At 42.1% G+C, this 22,797-nt stretch overlaps 1 protein-coding gene across 1 annotated transcript in view; it reads right to left on the bottom strand.

Annotated features, from left to right (window-relative positions):
* LOC116521620 (integrin alpha-D-like) overlaps window positions 1–22,797 on the bottom strand; it is a gene marked incomplete at its 5' end in the record, with an annotated part of 48,228 nt that continues 25,431 nt past the window's right edge. The window contains 15 exon segments of the mRNA XM_032236278.1: window positions 1–123; window positions 803–913; window positions 1,091–1,183; window positions 2,313–2,429; window positions 3,555–3,635; window positions 8,582–8,656; window positions 10,178–10,256; window positions 10,379–10,462; window positions 11,807–11,940; window positions 11,986–12,099; window positions 13,889–14,010; window positions 14,013–14,032; window positions 14,942–14,948; window positions 15,447–15,520; window positions 18,564–18,694. Coding sequence (XP_032092169.1) covers window positions 1–123; window positions 803–913; window positions 1,091–1,183; window positions 2,313–2,429; window positions 3,555–3,635; window positions 8,582–8,656; window positions 10,178–10,256; window positions 10,379–10,462; window positions 11,807–11,940; window positions 11,986–12,099; window positions 13,889–14,010; window positions 14,013–14,032; window positions 14,942–14,948; window positions 15,447–15,520; window positions 18,564–18,694 — 1,365 coding nt within the window.

Raw genomic sequence — 22,797 nt, 5'->3', positions numbered from 1 at the left:
TTAGGAAACATTGTCATTGTTAGAAGGAGACGACTGTACATCTTGTGAGGGTTGGTCAACGGTGTCATTATTAGCTTCGGCCTCCTCCAGCATCTGCTTGTATTGACGCTTGAAGAACCCAACCTAGAGAGAAGTGAAAGTAAGAGGAACAGAAAGCAAGCATGAGATTTTCTCCTCCAGCAAAACAAGAATACCAGTCTTTAGTGCATGCTTTCCCAATTTAGGCAAATTTAAGATATGTGGACTTTAACTCCCAGAATTCTCCATCCAATCTTGCTGGAATTCTGGGGGTTTAAGTCCACGTATCTTAAAGTTGCCGAAGTTGGGAAACCCTGCCTTAGTGCTTAAGAGAGTTGGCGAGACTAGGAGCAGAGGTGGTTTGCTACCGGTTTGCAATGTTTTGGACGAACCGGTAGTGGAATGTTGGCCTGGGTCGCAGAATCGGCAGCGACCCAGGCTGGCCACACCTCTGAATCGGTTCCCCGGTTGCTGCTGCCAGCATGGGTTTTTTTGTCCTTTTTTAATATTCTGCGCATGTGCAGAACTATTTACAAGCAACTGTGCATGTATGCACAGCGCACGCAAAGCGAACTGGCAGTAACGCTGGCAGCAACCCACCCCTGACTCAGAGGGTTATGAAAACCACACCTTGACATTTGATTCCTGTCTCCAAGAAGTGTTGATGAACTCCCTTAATGAGAAATCCTTTGAACAGGCAGGGGTGATTACAGCTCAGAACCTAATTGGGAGGGGTTGCAAGAACTCCATTTTCTACCCTTTCCCTCCCCAGGTTCCACTTCACCTTATACAAAGCTGCAGTTGACAGAGCTAGAAGGATTAAGCCCCCAAAAGAGCTGCCGATGATAACAGGGAGGCTGTTGTAGATCTCGATCCGCTCCACCACTGTCTGCACCTGAGAATGGCAGGAAAGACATTGTCTTAGAAGTTGGACACGGTCTGACAGCCCCAGGCATCCAGGCGTCAAGGACCAGTTCTAGCCTTTAGGCATCACTTTCCTCCAAGGGTTGGGAAAGAAAGTCCTGAGGCTCAGCTTCCCACCCACGCCCCACACCGCCCCCTTCTTCTTTACCTGAGTTTCCGGAAAGCCCTCTGGCTGTGTGTATTTTCTCTTGTTATAAGAAATCTGTGCGGAGCTCACCAAAATAATTTTCTTCTGTTGGATCTGGAAGAGAGATTCATGATTTTTGAAAGATGATAGGCTATTTGTGGAGGAGGAGGTGGGGGAGCAGCAGAAGCAGAAGAAGAAGAGGGTGAGGAGGAGGAGAGGAAGAGGAGGAAGCGGAAGAAAAAGAAGAGGAGGAGGAGGGAGAGGGAGAAGAAGAAGAAGAAGAAGAGGAGGAGGAGGAGGAGGAGGAGGGGAGGAGGGGGAAGAAGAAGAAGAGGAGGAGGAGGAGGAGGAGAGAAAGAGGATGAGGAGTAGGAGGAAGGGGAGGAGGGGGAAGAAGAAGAAGAGGAGGAGGAGGAGGAGAGAAAGAGGATGAGGAGGAGGAGGAAGAAGAAGAAGAGGAGGAAGAGGAAGATGAAGAGAAGGAGGAGGAAGAAGAAGAAGAAGGCACAGAGGTTAAATGCAGCACTGCAGGCTACTTCAGCTGACTGCAGTTCTGCAGTTCGACTGTTCAAATCTCACCGGCTCAGGGTTGACTCAGCCTTCCATCCTTCCGAGGTGGGTGAAATGAGGACCCGGATTGTTGTTGGGGGCAATATGCTGACTCTGTAAACCGCTTAGAGAGGGCTGAAAGCCCTATGAAGTGGTATATAAGTCTTATTGCTATTGCTATTGCTATTGCTAAGAGTGGGAGAGGAAGAGGAAGAAGAAGAAGAGGAGGAGGAAGAGGTAAAAGAGGAAGAGGAAGAGGAAGAGGAAGAGGAAGAGGAAGAGGAAGAAGAAGAAGAAGAAGAAGAAGAAGAAGAAGAAGAAGAAGAAGAAGAAGAAGAAGAAGAAGAAGAAGAAGAAGAAGGACGGAACTGGAAATCCTCTTCCACACAAACATTTGGTAATTTTCCCCCAAAGCTTTAAAGACTTGGCTGTTTATCTCAGTCTGGGACTCAGAATGTGTTAAGGGCCCCATTACTTGGCTTTACTATTATTGGATTAATCATCGTGGCTGCTATTATTTTATGGATACTTTTACTGCTTTAATGTTTTGAAATTGTTTTTGGATTGTAAGCCAGAGTCACTTGGTTGAGGTGAGCAGCTATCAAATAAACAAATACATAAATAAGACTTTTCTAGACTTGGCCTGGAGCTATTTTGTGTATATCTCACACTTCAAGAAACGCAGCCTCTGTACCTGCGATGTCCACTTGAAATTGATGTCTCCTTCGATCCTGAACTCCAGTGGCCTTTTGTGTATCTTCAGTGACAAAACAGTGCAGTGGATGATTTTGCAAGAAGCAATGGAACAGTCCTGGGGAGGGGATGGAGAGAGAATAAAAAAGATAAGGCCATGGTAAGGCCAAAGTGGGGAATCATACAAGGGCAAAATGACTCTTGACAAACTGCAATTCTGCAGTAGTAGTCCAAAATTAAGTCCAAAACTATCTTTATAAATTAGATTATTTTCTCAAAACTATGTAGTCCTGCCTCAGGATTGTCATATTTATTTATGTAGCATATTTTATTTATTTATTTAGTCAAGGGTGTATTAGATAACATGTATGTATAAACATAATTTTGAATACATGAAAGGGAGACAAATAAAAAAGAACATTAGGACAGGAGTGGTAGGCACATTGGTGCACTTATAGCCGCCCCTTACAGACCTCTTAGGAATGAGGTGAGGTCAACAGTAGACAGTCTGAGGTTGAAGTTTTGGGGTTTTTGGAAAGGAACCACAGAGTCAGATAGTACATTCCAGGCATTGATCACTCTGTTGCTGAAGTCGTATTTTCTACAATCAAGTTGGAGCAGTTAATCTTAGGTTTCTATCTACTGTGTGCTCATGTATTGTTGTGGTTGAAGCTGAAGTAGTCATTGACAGGTAGGACATTGTAGCAGATAATTTTATGTACTACACTTAGGTCAGACTGAAGACGGCATAGTTCTAAGTTGTCTAAGCTCAAAATTTCAAACCTAGTGACATAAGGTATTCTGTTGCGAGCGGAAGAGTGGAGGACTCTTTTCATGAAATATCTCTGGACTCGCTCAATTGTATTAATGTTCGATATACAGTGTGGGTTCCAGACAGATGAGCTGTATTCGAGAATTGGTCTAGCAAATGTTTTGTATGCTTTGGTTAACAGTACAATGTCACCAGAGAAGAAGTTACACAAGATAAGGTTAACAACTCTTATTGCCTTTTTGGCAATGTTGTTACAGTAGACTGTGACACTTAGATCATTAGAGATGAGTGCTCCAAGGTCCTTGACAGAGTGGGGTGGTCTACGAGGTTGTGTCCACCCAGCTTGTATTTATTTTTTTGCCAATGTATAAGGCAGAGATATAAGATATATGAAAATTCTCATAAATCAATATACACAACTTCTCTCGGAATGCAGCTTTTCTTCCTAAAGAAAAGGACCAGCATGCTCACCAACTGGAACTGTGCCTCATCTGCCAGAAGATCCTTAGATCCTGAAGTTTCTTTCTCCAAGACACACGTGGCCACTTTAGGCTGCAGAAAAAGAGTGGTCCAGCCATTAGTAACAGAAGGTGATGGATCATGGAGCAGTAGACAAATGGTGACATCTTTTGCTCCTCCTCAGCCAGACCCAGTGGTGGGTTTCGGATCCCATTGCAACCGGTATGGTGCAACAGGGTCCGGCGTCCACCACATGAATGTGTGCAGCATGCGTACACATGTGTTCAGTGCGCATACGCATCTTTACCTCCGGCAACGCTCCAGCTGCTCGGTGGAGCGTTGCACAGATGCTGTATGCTGTATGCACGTCCGCGGAAGCGCCAAAGAGCTCAAATACAGGTAAGAAGGGGGGGGGCTCCAGAGCACCGTACTGGAACGGTACCTGATACTCCCGGCAGGCACTAGTACGCCCCATACCGAGCATACCGCCTGCAATCCACCACTGGTAAGACCTTTGCTCTCCAAATCCTACTTCCAAATGAGTTCCAGAAGCTGGGAGAAGAAACTTCAATCGGGTTTTGTAGATCCTCAGGTCTTTAGCAGAGTCTCAACAAAAGGACTTCTTTAAAACAAAGCAGGAACCCAGTTCTCATTGTTTTGGGGGGTTTTTTGGAAATTTTTATTTTATTTTAATTAAACAAAAACACACACACACAAAAAAGAATCCTCCTTCATTACATCTTGTAGAAAGTGTGTCGATTGGTTACAGATAACTTTCGTGCCTTTCTTCCACAGTCATTACTTATAGTTCATATTAGATTATACACTTTAAGTCAAAATCTTTGTATATCTTACTATCAATGTACCACAATTCTCATTTGACTACAATTATTTGAACATGCTTTTACCTCAAATCCTTCATACTTAAAGACACAACCACATAATGGCATTCATTAGCTATTGCAAAAAATCCTCCAATAACCTTTATAGCATCTTTTAAGTAAAAGTCAATTAATAAAGTTTCTAAGCCTTCCCCCCTTTTTTTTCCAACTCACTGATTAAAATTATATCCAAGTTACTTTTGCCAATACCATCAGCATGTATATATTGTTAAACAATGGCCATTAACATTTCTTTGTTATTATTATAATTGGCTAAAAATCATTTACTATTTATGTCCCATCTCCTCCTGTCAGACCCCCCCCCCCCAAAAAAACCTTACGCCTTTATAACAATATCTAAATAAAATTTGTTTATAAAATTTTATAGGTCTTTTCCCAAGTCATAATTTGCTATTTATATCCATTTTTTTTGCTAGATTACCATACATGTATATATCATTAGGCTATATCCATTATTGTTTCCTTATTGTTATTATAGTTAATTAATTGTTAGCGAATAAACATTTGATAACAATCTAAAACAATTGAAGAGTTACAGAATTCCTCCTTATTAGTCACCAAAATCAAGTGATTTTTATTATCAACTTTCATTATCAACCTATATCTTTCCAATAACAAAACAGTCTTATCTCTCTTGCCAATTGTGGTGTAAATCTTCTTTTTATCTCCTTTATAAGGTTTTTATAGACTTCTCTCCGCACTTTGAACTCACTGTTTAGGATTTATATCCAAATTACTTTTTCCAATACCATAACATATATATATTGTTAAACAATGTCCATTGACATTTCCTTGTTGCTATTATAATTGGCTAAAAATCATTTACTATTTATGCCCCATCTCCTCTCATCAGAGCCCCCCCCCCCCAAAAAAATCTTATAACAATTTTCTTATGAAAATTTGTTAATAAAATTTATAGGTCTTTTTCCCAAGTCACAATTTGGTGGCACAGTAGTTAGGGTGCAGTACTGCAGGCCACTTTAGCTGACTGTGATCTGCAGTTCAGCGGTTCAAATCTCACCGGCTCAAGGTCGACTCAGCCTTCCATCCTTGCGAGGTGGGTGAAATGAGGACCCAGACTGTGGGGGCAAGTTGCTGACTCAATTTGCTAAAAAAATTTGTAAACCATTTAGAGAGGGCTGAAAGCCCTTTGAAGCGGTATATAAGTCTAATAAATAAATAAATAAATATCCAAATTTCTTTTACTAAATTGCCAATACATGTATATATCATTACGCTGTATCCATTATCATTTCATTATTATTATTTATGGTTAATTAATCGTTAGTGAGTAAACATTTAATAACAATCTAAACAATCTAAGAGTTACAAAATTCCTACTTATTAATCACCAATAATAAAAAACTAATTTTTTATTATCAACTTCATTGTCAACCTGTATCTTTCCAATAACAAAACAGTCTTATCTCTCTTGCCAATTGTGGAGTCAGTCTTCTTTTTATCTCCTTTATAAGGTTTTTATAGGCTTCTCTCTGCACTTTGTTGCTTGAAGGGTCTCTCAGTTGATCTCGATGCCCACCAGTTGCTACTAAAATTAACTTGTCTTTGGTTGTCAATTTTCCTTCTGAAAAAATTTCTCTTCTTATGTCTATCATCATTAGTATTTTTTTCTCTTCTGTGTCCTGGAATCTGGGGTAGAGCTCCAATTTGTTGAATTCCCTTTTCCATATTCCCTTCTTTCCACTTTCACCCACATTTGCTCCATTAATAAATTCATCTATTGTCTTATCTTTATCTTCTATATCTTCATTCCCCCCTTTAATTTTTGGGGCTCCAACTCCATCATCTTTTGCTGTGAGGAAGACTAGTCTTTCCAGCTTCTTCTCAATTCTCCCATATCCTTCCAATAGATTTTGAATTCTAGCTAATTCTAGCTAAGAGCCGAGGTGGCGCAGTGGTTAAATGCAGCACTGCAGGCTACTTCAGCTGACTGCAGTTCTGCAGTTCGGCTGTTCAAATCTCACCGGCTCAGGGTTGACTCAGCCTTCCATCCTTCCGAGGTGGGTAAAATGAGGACCCGGATTGTTGTTGGGGGCAATATGCTGACTCTGTAAACCGCTTAGAGAGGGCTGAAAGCCCTATGAAGCGGTATATAAGTCTAACTGCTATTTTGGAATTTTAAGGTTTCCTCATCTAAGTATTGATCCATGTTTCCAAAACAGAAGAGAGAAAGAAAAAGAAAAAAACCAATAGCGACTGCTATTCTAGCCTTCCAGGCCTCTCTTCTTTTTTTATTTTAAATTGACTTGAACACAAGTTCTTTTATGCTCTTCAAAGGGGAAGGGTTCTGTTTTTCCCTCTTTCTTTCTTTCTTTCTTTCTTTCTTTCTTTCTTTCTTTCTTTCTTTCTTTCTTCCTTCCTTCCTTCCTTCCTTCCTTCCTTCCTTCCTTCCTTCCTTTCTTTCCCTGCCAAAATAATTCTCAGAGGCACCTGTGAAAACAGTTTGTGCCCTTGGTTCTTTATCAGTTTCTGTAAACAAGTTGCAAACCCTTCAGTTGCAAAGTTAGTGAAGTCAAATAAGAGAGATACATTGTTTCAAAAACCCCAGCTTCTGCCCTCAAGTGGCAGTTAATTTTCACCTTCTATAGGAAACAGTTCTTTAGATTTCTTTTAGTGTGGTTTAATAACAAGTAGTAGGAAGAATTGTTAAAATAAAAAGGAAGGTTTTAATCCAGAAGTCAAAAAATAAAGCAACAAGAAGCAGAGAAAAAAACCCAACCCATTCAGTTTAAGAGGAGAGATGAAGAATGTTATGAGCATTTCAATCCACAAAAAATAGTTACAAAGAAAAAAAACTTTCCACAGCAATCCCATTAGGATTATTTTCGCCGCTTAGTTCTTTTGTTTAAGGATCTAATTTGGCTTTAAAGAAACATTATTTGGGCAGTCCTTAGCAAAATAGAAAAAATACCTTACCAGATGGACTCACTTTCTCTTTTCACTTCCTTCCTTCTGGAGCGTCCTGATTTCATCAGCCTGGGGCTGCCGGTTTACCACCAGCTTGAAGCACTTCCCTTGGGTCTATCAGGGATTTTGCAATATCCCTGAGACCAGCAAGGCTTTGTCCTCCTGATAACTGTCTCTATGGGATGGTTTAGGTCTCAATGGACCCTCCAGCGGCAAAAGTGTCAACGGCGGTCTCAGAGTATCGTGACCACACGTTGTAACATTGCGACGTGGCTCCTCCTTCCTCCCCAGTTCTCATTGTTGAGGATGGAGGAGTTGTACTGATTCAATCTGATCCAAAACCACATCTTCTACAAATGCACTGAACACCCATACAGATTTGAAGGAAGTCACCCCTCCTAAACGAATGAAATATTTTGAGAAACATTTTAAAAGGCAGAATATTATATTTCCCCTAAAAGAGAAATGGAAATCCTAAGGGAAACAGAAACTCAGAGCCTCAGCTCCCTGCCTGCCCCCCAGCAGATATTTGGTGCCCATTAAGAAAGACCCAGCCAGCCTATCTACAAAACAGCTCCAGGATGATGAGATTATCCTTCAGGGCAAAGTTATTCAGCCACAATAGGAATTGCCAACAAGCCTCTTCACTGCATCCCAAGTTTCAACCAAGCTTGACTCAGATAACCTACAAAATTAGCTAGCCTGCATAGCCCCATGGGAGTCTGACAGCAACCAATATTAATTCATACTCTTGCCACAGGAACAGGAAGCTCAAGTTCAAAGCCCAGAGAAGGTATGAATAACCCATCACTCTCCACCCCATGTGTTCAGCTGCACCAGGACCATGTGCTTGATGGTCCAGCTCCATTAACCAGCTTTCCAATCAGCCCCCATGTTCCAGTGTCTTTCTCCCCACATGGATCTGAACAAGATGGACATTTCTTTCAACACCCTTTCACCAAACCATAGCAGTTAATGAATCAGAATGGCTCAGGCTGGACTGTCTGGGAAATGGGCCAAATCACATCACAAGGTGAAATGCTTCAATAAATTGCATCGTCAGCAAACTGATCCACAGAGGCTGAATATCTCCAGCACATGTTTTCCCAGCCAGGGGGTTCTTCAGTGGAATGGCCAGAAGGCCACAACAAGATAATCCAAGATAGATTGCATACCTCAGAAGGAATGACTTGGGACACATCCCCAAACCGGGATCCCTTTCAGTTTTACTGGGATCCAAAATGCCACTGTGAAAGGGATGCTTCGTTCATGAAGATTCTTCACCTGCAAAAAAAAAACAAAAAAACCCCCCACAAATTCTGATCAAGCATTTTCGCTAATTTTCCACCAGAAAGAGATCCGCCCTCACTTCCGCTGCTCTTCTCTAAGAAAGTGAAAAGGCGATCACAAAGTAGACCGTGTCCTTGAGGCTGCAAGCAGGGAAGGGAAGCAAGTGGTAGGGGCTTTAGAGGTCATCAAGTCTAACCCTTTGCTCAATGCAAGAATCACTAGAGCACCTCTAAACACGTCCCTCTTGGCTCCTCCACTTTATCTCCAAAAGTTCCTTTCAATTAGATTATCAACCTGATAAGCAAAGGCTCCGTTCCTTCTCCATTACCTTACAAATATATTTTCAGGGATGGTTTATAATTTTATTTAATTTTTTCAATCTTGTTATTCATGTGCAAAAGGACTAGCAACCTACATATGATCGTTATTTCGATACAAATTAGTTCTCATTACATTTAAGTATTACTTTGCGTTAGACTTCAAACTGTGGCTGTCATCATGGTGTAGATCAGGGGTCCCCCTACACCCAGGCCACAGCCTGTTCAGAACTGGTGACAGGCAAACGCATGCGTGCACACAAAGCTTTGTTTGTGTGAGTGGCGGCCGCTTGGCCTCACACACAAAGCTCCCCTCGTGTGAGCGTTGGCCACTTGAGCTCACATGTGAAGCTCCCTTCTCACGAGCGATGTGTACATGCACTCACCACTCATACATTTCAAAGCCAAAGAGCCAGCACTGTCTGAAGACAGGTCATGTGGCTGGCATGACTAAACCCCAAAGGCGCACGGAACACTGTTACCTTCCCACCAAAGTGGTCCCTATTTTTCTACTTGCATTTTTACAGGTTTCCTTCTGCTACGTTGACAGAATCTGGGACAAGTAACGGGAGCTCACTCCGTTATGCAGCGCTAGGGAATTGAACCGCTGAACTGCCGACCTTTCTGATTGACAAGCCCACCATGTTTAGGCATTGAGCCACCGCGTCCCCTTAATATATAAGTCTATGTTTATTCAAAAATGTGAAACTCCTGAATTTTACCTGTATCTATTCTACAACTGCAGGAATATCACCAATGGTGGGATTCAACTGGTGCAATAACCGGTTGGCTTCATGCGTGTCAAACGCACATTGTGCGTGCACATTGCATTTGAAATCAGCACTAAATTTTACATTTCTTGCATCTCCGGTGAGTAAAACAGCTGAGATGCGGCAATCCACTCTGTCGCACCAATTAGCTGGGCTTCAAACAAAGGAAATATAGGACGGAATAGGGTGGGGGCGGGTGGGCAGGGCCAACTGATTGTCGGAACTACTGGTTCTCGACTGAATCTCACCCCTGAATCTCACATATTTTGCTGCCTTAACTTAAAACACAACCCTATTTAAAGGAACGCTCTTTAAAGATGGGTGGTGACCTTAAGATGTGTGGACTTCAACTCCCAGAATTCCCTACCCCACCTTTCTCCTCTTCCCACCAACCTCCAGACTGCATTCTGGTGCCTTTTGCCCTTCACCTTATATCGGTGTTCAATGCTCTTTCGTGCGTCTTCTTGGCCAACGGTGAAGTTTGTATACTTGGTGGATTCCTCGCCCCTAAGAAGATTTAATAGGGAAAGAACTTTGGTAGAAATGGCAGATTCCAAAGACAGCGTCCTTGAGGGAAGGATGAGGGTTGCAGAGTCCACATTCTGTATCCTTTTTAAAATATCACTTACACGTTGATCACGAGGGATACAGCATATCTGACAGGCAAAGTGGCTTCATAACTAATGTCCTTGGTGCTCTTGCCCTCATTGTCACTGAACAAGTGGAAGAAAAAAAAAGATTTTAATTTCATCAGGAAATTCTAAAACATCTATATTTTTCTATCAAGTGGTGCTTTTTACATCTCAGTCCCCATCATGCACTGTAGCAAAAATGCTCTGACATAATGTATTGCATGAATCTTTAGCTACTTTTTTGCTTCTCCATCTCATCTGTCTTAATATGAATCTTCCTTCATTTTTCCCAAGGGGCAGTATTCTTGAAATTTTAAAATTTGTAATATTTCATAGACTTGGGAGAAAAACTGAGCAAGAGACCCCCAAAATTAGTACAGCTGGTTAAAATTAAATCCTAGTATGATAGGAACACCCTACTATAGATACATACACAGTGTTTTTGACCTCTTTATAAATCACTCTTTTTCAGCTAAATATTTTTTTTCTGCTACTCTCATAATTATAACGGGGCCAGCAGTGTTTTACCAAAAATATGATTTACATTTATGCATTTTCAAACATTGCTCCCTGAAGATCACAGTCTACATGTATTTATTTTCTGCTAGTACTAGATCTCCATGAAGAGACATGTCCTCAAGAATGGTGGTGGAGCAGTAGTTAGAATGTAGTATTGCAGGCTAACTCTGCTGACTGCCAGCAGTTCAATCCTGACTGGTTCAAAATTGACTCAGCCTTCCATCCTTCCAAGGTTGGTTAAATAAGAACTCAGATTGTTGGGGCCAATATGCTAACATTAGTAAACTGCTTAGAGTGGCCTATAAAGCACTATGAAGCAGTATATAACACTATATGTAAGTGTTATATACAGTGTTATATATAAGCAATAGCAATTACATATAACACTGGGCGAACTATTTAAGTTTCATTATTTTTCTACATATAGCAGTGAATACTCAACTACAATAGCTTCATTGACCTCAAGGTCTTGTGTTTTTGATTTTCCTAAAGAGAAATTCGTTTTATTCGCACTCCAATAAAACAGCTTGAAAGCTGTGCAGTTGAGTATTTGGCACCCAAATAATTCATATCTTGAATAGTTAATATCGGGGGGGGGGATCCTCGGTGCTCTCTGAGCATGGCTGTTTTCTTACAGATGTTTCATTACTCAAACTAGGTAACATTATCAGTGCTAGAGTTGACTAGCATTGATGATGTTACTTAGTTTGGGTAATGGAATGTCTGCAAGAAAACAACTTAAAGAGCACCAAGGACGTCTCTATGTCTACACCTACACACACACACACACACACACAGACACACACACACAATCATGGTCTATTGTTGGCCACCAGCCTCCAGCCTCAAAAGCAACAGAATAATGTGACTTCTATTAACCCATAAAACCAGGAGCACGGATGATACCTGTCAGCTTTGGCCACAATCTTCAGTGTGTCCCCTAGGTTAGCATCTGAGGAGACATCAAAAGTGGCAACCAAACAGCCTGAAACATGCAAAGATGGAGAGAGTAAGAGGGGTACATCTGCAGTCCTCCTCAACTGTTATGGCAGTCAACACAAATAGAAAAAAGAAGCAGATCCCACCTCGGCCCCACTCCAGAAAATAGGGTGGTTGATGTTACAGGTGGCATTGCGGCTGGCTTCTTCTTCCAGGGCAGGGGCTGAACGGCATTGGACTCGCGCCACATTTCTGCTGGCCTAAGGTAGGGGATACATACAAAGTTTTGAGAGGCGGAACATAATTTCAGTATTACTAGGTAGCCCAGACAGCAAACACAACCAGACAAACAAATTCTACTTCAGTATAGCTACATTAACCGAATCTATCAGGTCTGAAAGTGCAATTCTCCCACCGTCCCTTTTACAGCTTGAGGGATTAGAGAGAGTCCCTTCTGAGCCTCTTGGTCCACCCAATATGCAGCACTGGGCTATGCTGTCTCTTGTCTGAGCAACAAAGATGCTTAGGGGATTGGAGGCCAATCATATGAAGAATGGTTGTAGGAATTGGGTATGTCTACAACCTCCAAAAGTTGTGAATGGTCCAACACTGGACAATTTTAAGAAGATGTTGGATATCCATTTGTCTGAAGTGGTGTAGGGTTTTCCTGCCTAAGCAGAGGTCTAGATGTCTGCTTAGAGGTCTAGAAGACCTCTAAGGTCCCTTCCAACTCTATTCTATTTATTCATTCCATTGCATTCCATTCAAGTCTAGTCTATATTCTATTCTATTCTAGTCTATATTCTATTCTATTCTATTCTATTTTAGTCTAGTCTAGTCTATATCTATTCTATTTTAGTTTAGTCTAGTCCAGTGATGGCGAACCTATGACACGCGTGTCAGTGCTGACACGCGAAGCCATTTGGGGTGACACGCACAGGACGGCCGCCGAGGATGAAAGAATCTGTGCTGGAGGAACAGGGGGGCGGGACGTGTGATCTCCCCCGCCCACACTCACTTACTGTATCACCGCTGCCCCTTTCTGAGCGCAGGGGCTGCTGGTAAGGCTGTGCGTGCCGTGCGCACACACGTCATCAGCGTGGCGAGGAGGACCCGCAGGAGAGGAGCGCGGGAACAGTGTGCGCCTCTCTCCAGTCAGGCCGACACAGAGAGTCTACTCCTGGGACTGTCGGTTACGACCGCACCACACTATCTCAGTCACGGCAGGGCTGTGGAGTCTGCTGCTTCCAGCTCCACGTCCTCATCAACATGCTGCTCCGGCCCGCCCCCCGCTATGAATATTCATATTCTTCGCCCTCGCGTCACTAGGAATATTCATAGCAGGGGCGGGCTGGAGCGGCATGTTGATGAGGACGTGGAGCTGGAAGCAGCCGACTCCACAGCCCTGGTTCACGGCACCCCAAACAAGTTCAATAATATCAAGGGCAACATACGAAATCAACTGATGAACAAGAAGTTACTAAGCAGGTATGTTAAATAATTTGTTTTTGGTTTATTAATACAATTATATATTGCAATTATACATTTTGTAGTTTAAACTATAAATTGCGCAAAATTATGTTTTTGTCGAAGTGACACACAACGCGAGTTATGGCTCGATTTTTTGCCGATTTTTGACACACCACGCCAAAAAGGTTGCCCATCACTGGTCTAGTCTGTATTCTATTCTATGCTATTCTATTCTATTTAGGTCTATTTTAGTCTAGTCCATATTCTAGTCTAGGTCTAGTCTAGTCTATATTCTATTCTATTCTATTCTATTCTACCCTATTCTATTCTATTTTAGTCTAGTCTAGTCTATATTCTATTCTACTTTAGTTCTAGTCTAGTCTATATTCTGCTGTTTTATTCTATTCTATTCTATTCTATTCTATTCTATTCTATTCTATTCTATTCTATTCTATGACTGTTCCCTAGATAGCATGTCTTGTCTAGTCTCTCTAGCCTTTTCCACATACCATGACATATAGCAATCCAAGTAGATCTGCCTCCATTCTGCATCTCTGCTGGCATCCTTTACTCTCTTACCTGTTGCAGCAAGGTGACTTTGCGATAGGACAGCCCTGCAGGGTAGAAGAAGTGTAGAGTGCTGCCGTAGGAGTCCTCCCCGTGATTCTGAAGGGAGGCTGTTACGGTGAACTCGAGAGTCAACCCACATCTAAAGTTTGCAGGCTGAGTGGGAATGAAGGAAAGAATCTCTGTGTCCTGGTTAGAGTCTCAGATCATGAAGCTCACACACAGTGTCAGGATATTTGATGAATCAGTAGAAAAAAATCAATACACTCAGTCCTTACAATTACACAGGTAATCCTCAATTTACAACAATTATATATTTTTTAAATTACAACAGCACTGAAAATAATGATTATGACTGTTTTTACACTTATTAGCATTTAGACTTATATACTTCTCACAGTGCTTTATAGCCTCTCTAAGCGGGTTCCAGTGTCAGCCTATTGCCCCCAACAATCTGGGTCCTCATTTACCCACCTCGGAAGGACGGAAGGCTGAGTTAACCTTGAGCCTAGTGAGATTTGATCTGCCAAATTGCAGGCAGCTGGCAGTCAGCAGAAGTAGCCTGCAGTACTGGACTCTAACCACTCCACCACCACAGTTTTTATGACAATTGCAACACCCCCATGGTCAGTTGATTGAAATTCAGATGCTTGACTGACTCACATTTATGACGGTTGCACTGTCCCAGGGTCATGTGATCCCCTTTTGCAACCTTTCTCCCAAGCAAAGTCAATGGGGGAAGCCAAATTCACTTAACAGCCGTGAGACTAATTTAACAACAGTGATTCACTTAACAAGTACAGGAAGAAAGGTCATAAAATGGGGCAAAATTCACAGCAAACGACTTGCTTAGCGACGGAAATGTGGGACTCCACTGTGGTCATAAGTCAAGATTACTTGGATTTGCATACATCAATATGAAAGGAAAAAAACCCCTTGCCACTTGTCACTGGTGAATTTGTTAAGGACCACCTGAAATCAGTGGCCCTTAAATTTGCCGATGAGCAATTTTCCACATTGCTCTCAACGGGTCTTAATGCATGTAACCATAGGGTTTGATCCAACCCTTTCTCTTTAATTGAAGATTAACTGAGACCTATCAAGAGTGCTTATTAGCCAAGCAATTCCAAACCAGTAAGAGCTTATTCCATTCAAACAATAAGTTTCAAGGCAACTTGTTATGTTTTTAACTTAATGGGTTCCAAGCAGTATTGTTTAATCTAACAAGCAGGACATTATGCACATTGGTGATACACCGTACAAGGCAGCACTCTAGATATAACCAACCAGAATGAAGGAATACATTTTAAATATTAAAATTTTTAAATTCTCCATGGAGTGATAAGTAGAGTGGCTGGATGAACTTATAACAATTTTGCACAACAGAAAGGACTGAAAAATGTTTGGTCATAGAACCTTCCCAAAGTTGTTAGAAAATGTAATTTGGTAGAGCATTCAGAATTTGGCTGACTGGGGGAATTCAGGCAGTTGAAGTTGCCAAAGTTGAGAAAAACTGCTATATGTAAGAGAAATGTAAGACAGAAGATGTGGGAGGAAATATTTCTCTTACCCTGAGAAATTAAACGCGGTTTGCAAAATGTCTTCACATAGCCCAGCCTTCCCACAGTTCTTCTCAAAGGGGAGCTGAAACAGAGAAAGGGAAAAAAAGGAAGGAAAGAGAAAGAAAAGACATGACAAGAAAAGAGGAAAGAAAGAGAAAGAAAAAATGGAAAGACAGAAAGAAAGAAAGGAGAAGAGGAAAGAGAAAGAAAGAAAGAAGAGAAGGAGAAAGATGGACAGAAAGAGAGAGAAAGAAGAAAGAGAGAGAGAGAGAGAAAGAAAGAAAAGAAAGAAGGAAAGAAGAAAGAGATAGGGAAAAAGAAAGAAAAGAAATGAGAAAGAAGAAAGAGAGAGAAAGAGAAAGAAGAAAGACAGTAGACCGACAGATGTTAAAGACAAAATGCACCTCTATTTTGATTCTATTCATTGAACCTTGCAACCAATATTCTATTCTTCTATGGCATTGGTTTCCTTACTTATGATAATGATTTACAGTACAGTGACTGTACAGTAACTGAAAGACAAGTCAACGTCACCCTGAGAGTTAATGGCATTTAATAAGGGAGCCCGCAGCTCATATGCATCTGACCACTTTCCCCTTTCTTCCTGTTGCATAGAACTTCAGAAAGTGACAGCTGATGCCCCCCCTGCTCTGCTCTGTAGCCCCACTTATTACTGATGCGTGATCTTCTTTTACTATCTTGCAAATCTAACTGACTTTGTTCCCCCCCCCACCACCACTCAATTATGTATAGAGCAGGGGACTTACTTGATCACAAGGGTGACTAATAAGTTTACTTGATTATTTGATTCATGGTCTGCCTTTTCCTTCTACACAAGTGTCAGGGGGCATACCTTCCTCCTTGCATCTGTCCTCACAATAGCAACCCTATGAGGTAGGCTGGGGTCAGAGAGAGGGACTTACCCGAAAGTCACCTGGTGAGCTTCCAAGACTGAGGGTATCTCTGCTTCTAGTTCAACCACCTTCACCACTAAATGTCCATGGAGATTCTCCGTCATCCACGTCATGGTTGTCCCGAAGGTGCTTTTTCAAAGGCAACTGGATTTTCTTTCTTTTTTTCTTGAAGACATTTCACTTCTCATCCAAGAGCTTCCATTCTTCCATTCCACGTCCTTCCATTCACCATCATTCATTCAGAACTGAAGAAGCTTCTTGGGTGAGAAGCGAAACATCTTCAAGCAAAAACAAAGCCCCATTGCCTTTTGGAAAAGCATCTTTGGGGTGAGCTTCACCACTGCATACCCTGGTTTTTGGACTAAGAGAGAGAGAGAGTGACTGGCCCAAAGACCCCAGAGACCTTCTGTGGCTGGGGTGGGGATGGAACAAGAACTTGGGCAAACAAGGAGGTGTTAAAAAGAAGGAAGGGATGGTAAATAAAGCAACCCAAAATGTTAATAGGTTAATAACCTATTAAATGAAATAATAAATGTATAAGAATGATAAATGTAAAGAATAATAACAATTATGTGAATGTATACTTAAAATGGTATGTAAGAGAATAAAAAAAAAATAAAAAAAATTCTTGGAAAAAAAGAACTTGGGTCTCTCCACTCCTACTCCAAATACCTTCTCACCACTATTCAACATGGTTCTTGGATTGAGAGGGATTGGCCCAAAGTGCTCCAAGGAGTTTCTATGATTGAGAAGTCTGTAGAGATTCTCATTCATCCAGGTCATGATTGCCCCAAAAGTGCTATAGGAAGTTAGCACCCACCCCTCTCCTAGGAAAATAAGCTATTTTAGGAAATATTAAAAGAGCAGGGAGGCAGAAATTCATTCCCCTTTGTCAATGGGCCATTAAGGCCTGGACAGGTCTATTCTATATAACAAAGATTTATCTCCTTCAGGCAGAGCCATAATAGGAATCTCTTTCATTACATCACCAACCAGTAAAAGTCAACCAAGCTTGGGACTCAGGACAGCCTACAGAGTTGCTCCTACATGGTCCCAGGGGAGTCTGACAACCAATCAGAATACAAGATCAAATTCAAAAGTCCAGAATGTGTATAAAACTCAGGCACTCTCAGCATCTCTTCCCCTTTTTTTCCTTCACCCAACATCTTCAAGTCATGTGATCCTGTCCATCATTAAAACCATCTTTCCAAGCAGCTTCCATGTTTCCAGTGTCTTTCTCCCCACTTGGAACTGAACCCAGAAGGACATTTCTTCCAACAAGTGCTTTTTCAGGAGGCAACTGGACTTTCTTTGGAGTTTTTTTGTTTGTTGACCTTTTGCTTCTCATCCAAGAAGCTGCTTCAGCTCTAGCAGGATAGTGGGGAATATAAACCATTCCATTCCCCACTATTCTGTTAGAGCTGAAGAAGCTTCTTGGATGAGAAGCAAAACATCTTCAAAAAAATCAAGAACGTCCAGTTCAGTGGTGAGTTCCTCTCCCCATCACCTCACTGCGCAAGGGACAGGGCATTCTGATCGTGCATGCATGCTGCAAACGTATGCACACTCCACCACCCTTGCGATACCCAGCTGCTTATTGGAGGTCCTGCAGGCGCCACTTGCTGTGCGCGTGCACAATTGGCCGGTTGCTTTAAAAACAGGTATAGAACATGGGCAGGCAGGTGGGCCAAAGGAGCCACCGTACCGGTACGGTGGCAGCTGCTCCTGGCTACTAACGGTACAGCTGTATCAGCTGGAACCCACCACTGGTCCAATTGCTTCCTGACATTTCTATGGTTGAGGTAGAAGAAAATCTGGATTTCCAACTCCTCGGCTAGCATCGTAACCACAACCCTGTTTCAGCTCTCTAGGGTGAGAGAAAGAGACTGGCTGGAAGACATTTAGTTAGCTTCCATGGCTGAGAGGACTACAATCTGGGTTCCTTCCTCAGTCCTAGTCTAACACCACTACAACCAAACGTGGTATTCTGCCAGTTTGGATCGGTTTGACTGAAACGGTAGTGGCTGGCCCCGCCCACCTTCCCTGGCTCAATGGCATCCCACTTAGGCATGTTTTTTAGCCAAAGCACATCCGCGCACTCACATTTGTGAACTGGTAGGGAAGGTAAGTGAATAACACCCCCCCCCCAACTACAACCAAATAGCTCCAATTCTTGCTGGCTTTTGGGGTATAAACCTTAGGGACAGTCACCTCGGCTGTATAGTTTGGCTTTGACCATTGCTCAGGATGGGCAGTAGATCTGGGACTTTAGCGATGGACTTTCCTGTGAGGTTATAATTCAGCCTTAAAGTGACGGGGGTCACGATATCCTCAACCCCAATCTGAGAGAGACAACAGAGGGAAAAAAATACATATTTAAAAATGCATACAGTAATCAGCTCCTTCTGCGAAAAGAATGAACCATTTTTTCCCATCACCAAAACAATGAATTACAAGATGTTCCCTGGGTTATCTCCATTGTGTTGGAAATGTGGAAGAAAGGATGGCACATTCTACCATATTTGGTGGTCCTGTACTGAGGCCACGAAATATTGGAAAAGGATTAAAAAATGGTTAAAAGAGGTTACTAGGGCAAACATGGAATGGAGACCCGAGAACCTTCTACTAAGCATTAAACCAGAAAACATAAGCAGTTCAATATGGCATTTGAGCCTACATATAATTGTGGCCGCAAGAATAACTTATGCACAATTTTGGAAATCCACTACCATACCGTTGGAAGATGCTATAATTAAAAAGATCTATGAATGTGCAGAAATGGACAGAATGACGGGTTGGCTGAGGGACAAAGGAGAAATGGAACATTATCTTAGCTGGAACCTATGGTATATGTGGGCGACAAGGAGAACAGCAGGGACTTAAAATGGGGAAAGTTAACATGGGTATTGTAATAGATCCCTGAATCCCTGAACTTTGCAATGAGAAGATGTGGCTTAGAGACCTATGAGACAATGAGGAAGGAAAGAAAAAGTTGGGCTGTGAATGACTGTCACCGCGGGGGGGGGCGGGCGAGAGGGGGGTTGTATGTTTAAAACGGTATTTGTATCTGTATGTTTTACGCTTTAAAAAAAAACAACGTATAATGAATGCCGATACAAAAGGCTGTATATTTACTTTATATTGTTATGTATGATTTGTCTTTCTTATGTTGTTGTATTTTTCTTTCTGTTTTTTAAAGGTAATAATGTTTAATAAAAATTATATTTAAAAAAAAAACAAAACAAAAAAAACCCAATGAATTACAGGTAGTCCTCGACTTACAACCGTTCATTTAGTGACTGTTCAAAGTTACAATGGTGACTTACAACCGTTATTCAAACTTACGACCATTGCAGCACCCCTATGGTCACGTGATCAAATGTCAGATGTTTGGCAACTGGTTCGTACTTATGACGGCTGCAGCGTCCTTATTACCTTTTGCCACCTTCTGACAAGTTAATGGGGAAGCCACATTCGCTTAAGAACCATATTACTAACTTAGCAAACTGCAGTGATTCGCTTAGCAAGCGTGACAAGAAAGGAGCAAAATGAGGTAAAACTCACTTAGCAACTGTCTTGCTTAGTAACAAAACTTTGGGCTCAATTGTGGTTGTAAGTCAAGGATGACCTATACTTTTTTAAACAGGGAAGATGTGTTCTTGAGCTAACCAACATTGCCAAGAGTGCCCTTCGTACCCAAATGAATACCTCAGTTTTGTTTTTTTTGCTGTATCCAAAGCCTCTCACTGCCCACTTCACCCCAGAAAAGTAATAAAACTACATAGCCATATGAAAGCTGCAACAACTTTAAATCCTGGTAGTTCTCCACAGTTCATTTAGTGACTGTTCAAAGCTACAATGGGACTCAAAAAAGTGACTGACCATTTTTCACAGTTACAACCGTTGTGTTTTAATACTTTCTCTGTTATTCTATTCCATTCTATTCTAAATCACATCCCCATGGTCATGTGATTTAGAATAGAATAGAATAAGAGAGTTGGAAGGGACTTTGGAGGTCTTCTAGTCCAACCCCCTGCTTAGGCAGGAAACCCTACACCACTTCAGACAAATCGTTATCCAACATCTTCTTTAAAACTTCCAGTGTTGGAGCATTCACAACTTCTGGAGGCTTACCAAGGCCTTATAAAGTGGTATTAACACTTCACGTGATCTTGATTCTATTTTTTTTTTAGACATTTTATTAAGATTTATAGGCCGCCCTTCTCCCTGAGGGGACTCAGGGCGGCTTACAATCACAGGGAAAGGGGTGCAATACCAAAAGACAAACAGTGAGTGAACAAAATAAAATAATAAAACACAACTTGCATTCAACAGTCAACACTCGGGCGGGTAAATTAAGAACCTATCCCCAGGCCTGCTGGGAGAGCCAGATCTTAAGGGCCGTGCAGAAGGTCTGGATGGTGGTGAGGGTACGAATCTCGATGGGGAGATCGTTCCACAGGGTCGGAGCTGCAACAGAAAAGGCTCTCCTCCGTGTAGTCGCCAGTCGACATTGACTGGCAGATGGGATCCGGAGGAGGCCCAGTCTGTGCGATCTAATCGGTCGGAGGGAGGTAATCGGCAGAAGGCGGTCTCTCAAGTACCCAGATCCACTACCATGGAGTGCTTTAAAGGTGGTCATCAATACCCTGAAGCGCACCCGGAGATCGACAGGTAGCCAGTGCAGCTCGCGGAGGATAGGTGTAATGTGGGCGAACCGCGGTGCGCCCACTATCAATCGCGCGGCTGCATTCTGGACTAACTGCAGTCGCCGGATGCACTTCAAGGGCAACCCCATGTAGAGCCCATTGCAGTATTCCAGCCTAGAGATCACAAGGGCTCGAGTGACTGTTGCGAGAGCCTCCCGGTTCAGGTAGGGCCGTAACTGACGGACCAGGCGAACCTGGGCAAATGCCCCCCTGGTCAAAGGGATTCTATCCCTTTGTTTATGCAGCCTAGAACTGTGTTGGCATTTTTGGCAGCTGCTGCACACTGCTGGCTCCTATTTAAGTGACTGTCTACTCCAAGATCCCTCTCACAGTTACTACTATTGAGCCAAGGACCACATATTCTGCACCTGTGCATTTTGTTTTTCTTGCCTAAGTGTAGATTTACATTCAAATGGTTTGACAACTGCTTCAAATTTATGATGGTCATAGTGTCTTGAGGTCATGTGATCCCCTTTTGACAAGCAAAGGCAATGCAGAAGCCAGATTCACTTAACAACTGTGTTATCAACTTAACAACTGCAGTGATTCACCTAGCAACTGTGGCAAGAAAGGCTATAAAATGGGGCAAAACTCACTTCATAAGTTTCTCACATAAACAAGCATTTCAACTGTGATCGTAAATTGAGGAATATATATATATATATATATAGATAGATAGATAGATAGATAGATAGATAGATAGAGATAGATAGATAGATAGATAGATATACACACACACACATACACACACACACACAAACACATGGCGCGGTCTCACTCGCCATCTTCAGGCTGGTGTTTTTGGCTTAAAACATGGTCGGAGCTGCCGTCTTTCTATAAATCTTGGTGGGGGTGTGTGGAGTGCTGGCGTTGTTGCAGTAAGTGGATTGATTGGCTGTGTGGTTGTATCACATGATTGGTAGATTGGTGCTGATTGGTGCATGATATTTCCTAGACTCCTTGGTTTTCTAGTTGGATTTTGTCTTTGGGGTTTCTTAAGACGTTGGCTATTTTTTGGTCAGTGTTAAAGGCTGCCTTGATATTGTGTTTGTGGAGGATTTTGCTGATTTTATCCGTGGTGCCTTTGATGTAAGGGAGGAGGATGAAATACCATGCAAAATCTGCCTGCAACACACATAGGACAGACTAATAGGAGAATGAATGCACGCATCACAGAACACAAGAACGCAGTCAGAAAAAAAGAAAAAACTCCCTCCCTTTTCCAGCACCTTAAAGCTACAGGACATGAAATTAATTTTGAAGGAACCAAATTAATCTCCAACACTGAACACTTCAACAAGAGAATAATTATGGAAGCCATCGAAATAGAGAAACACTCCCACAACATGAATAAACATGATGATAACTTCCCCCTACCAGACATCTGGAAACCAGCCCTAGTCAACAAACGAGCCTCACCCACCACCCAGGCCGTTACAACACAAAACAACAACGGACACACAGCCAGCACCAATCAGCACCAATCTACCAATCATGATACAACCACACAGCCAATCAATCTACTTACTGCAACAACGCCAGCACTCCACACACCCCCACCAAGATTTATAGAAAGAGGGCAGTTCCAATCACGCTTTAATCCAAAAACACCAGCCTGAAGATGAAGAGTGGGACCTCGCTGAAACATTGCCAAGACAATCTCAATCTTACACAGGAAAAGACCCGAATACAACAAGACCAGCATACCTACACCTGTGAAAATCTATGAATAAATA

This window comes from Thamnophis elegans, chromosome Z (assembly GCF_009769535.1).
Source record: "Thamnophis elegans isolate rThaEle1 chromosome Z, rThaEle1.pri, whole genome shotgun sequence".
NCBI lineage: Eukaryota > Metazoa > Chordata > Lepidosauria > Squamata > Colubridae > Thamnophis > Thamnophis elegans.
This window is presented reverse-complemented; position numbering and strand designations above follow the sequence as displayed.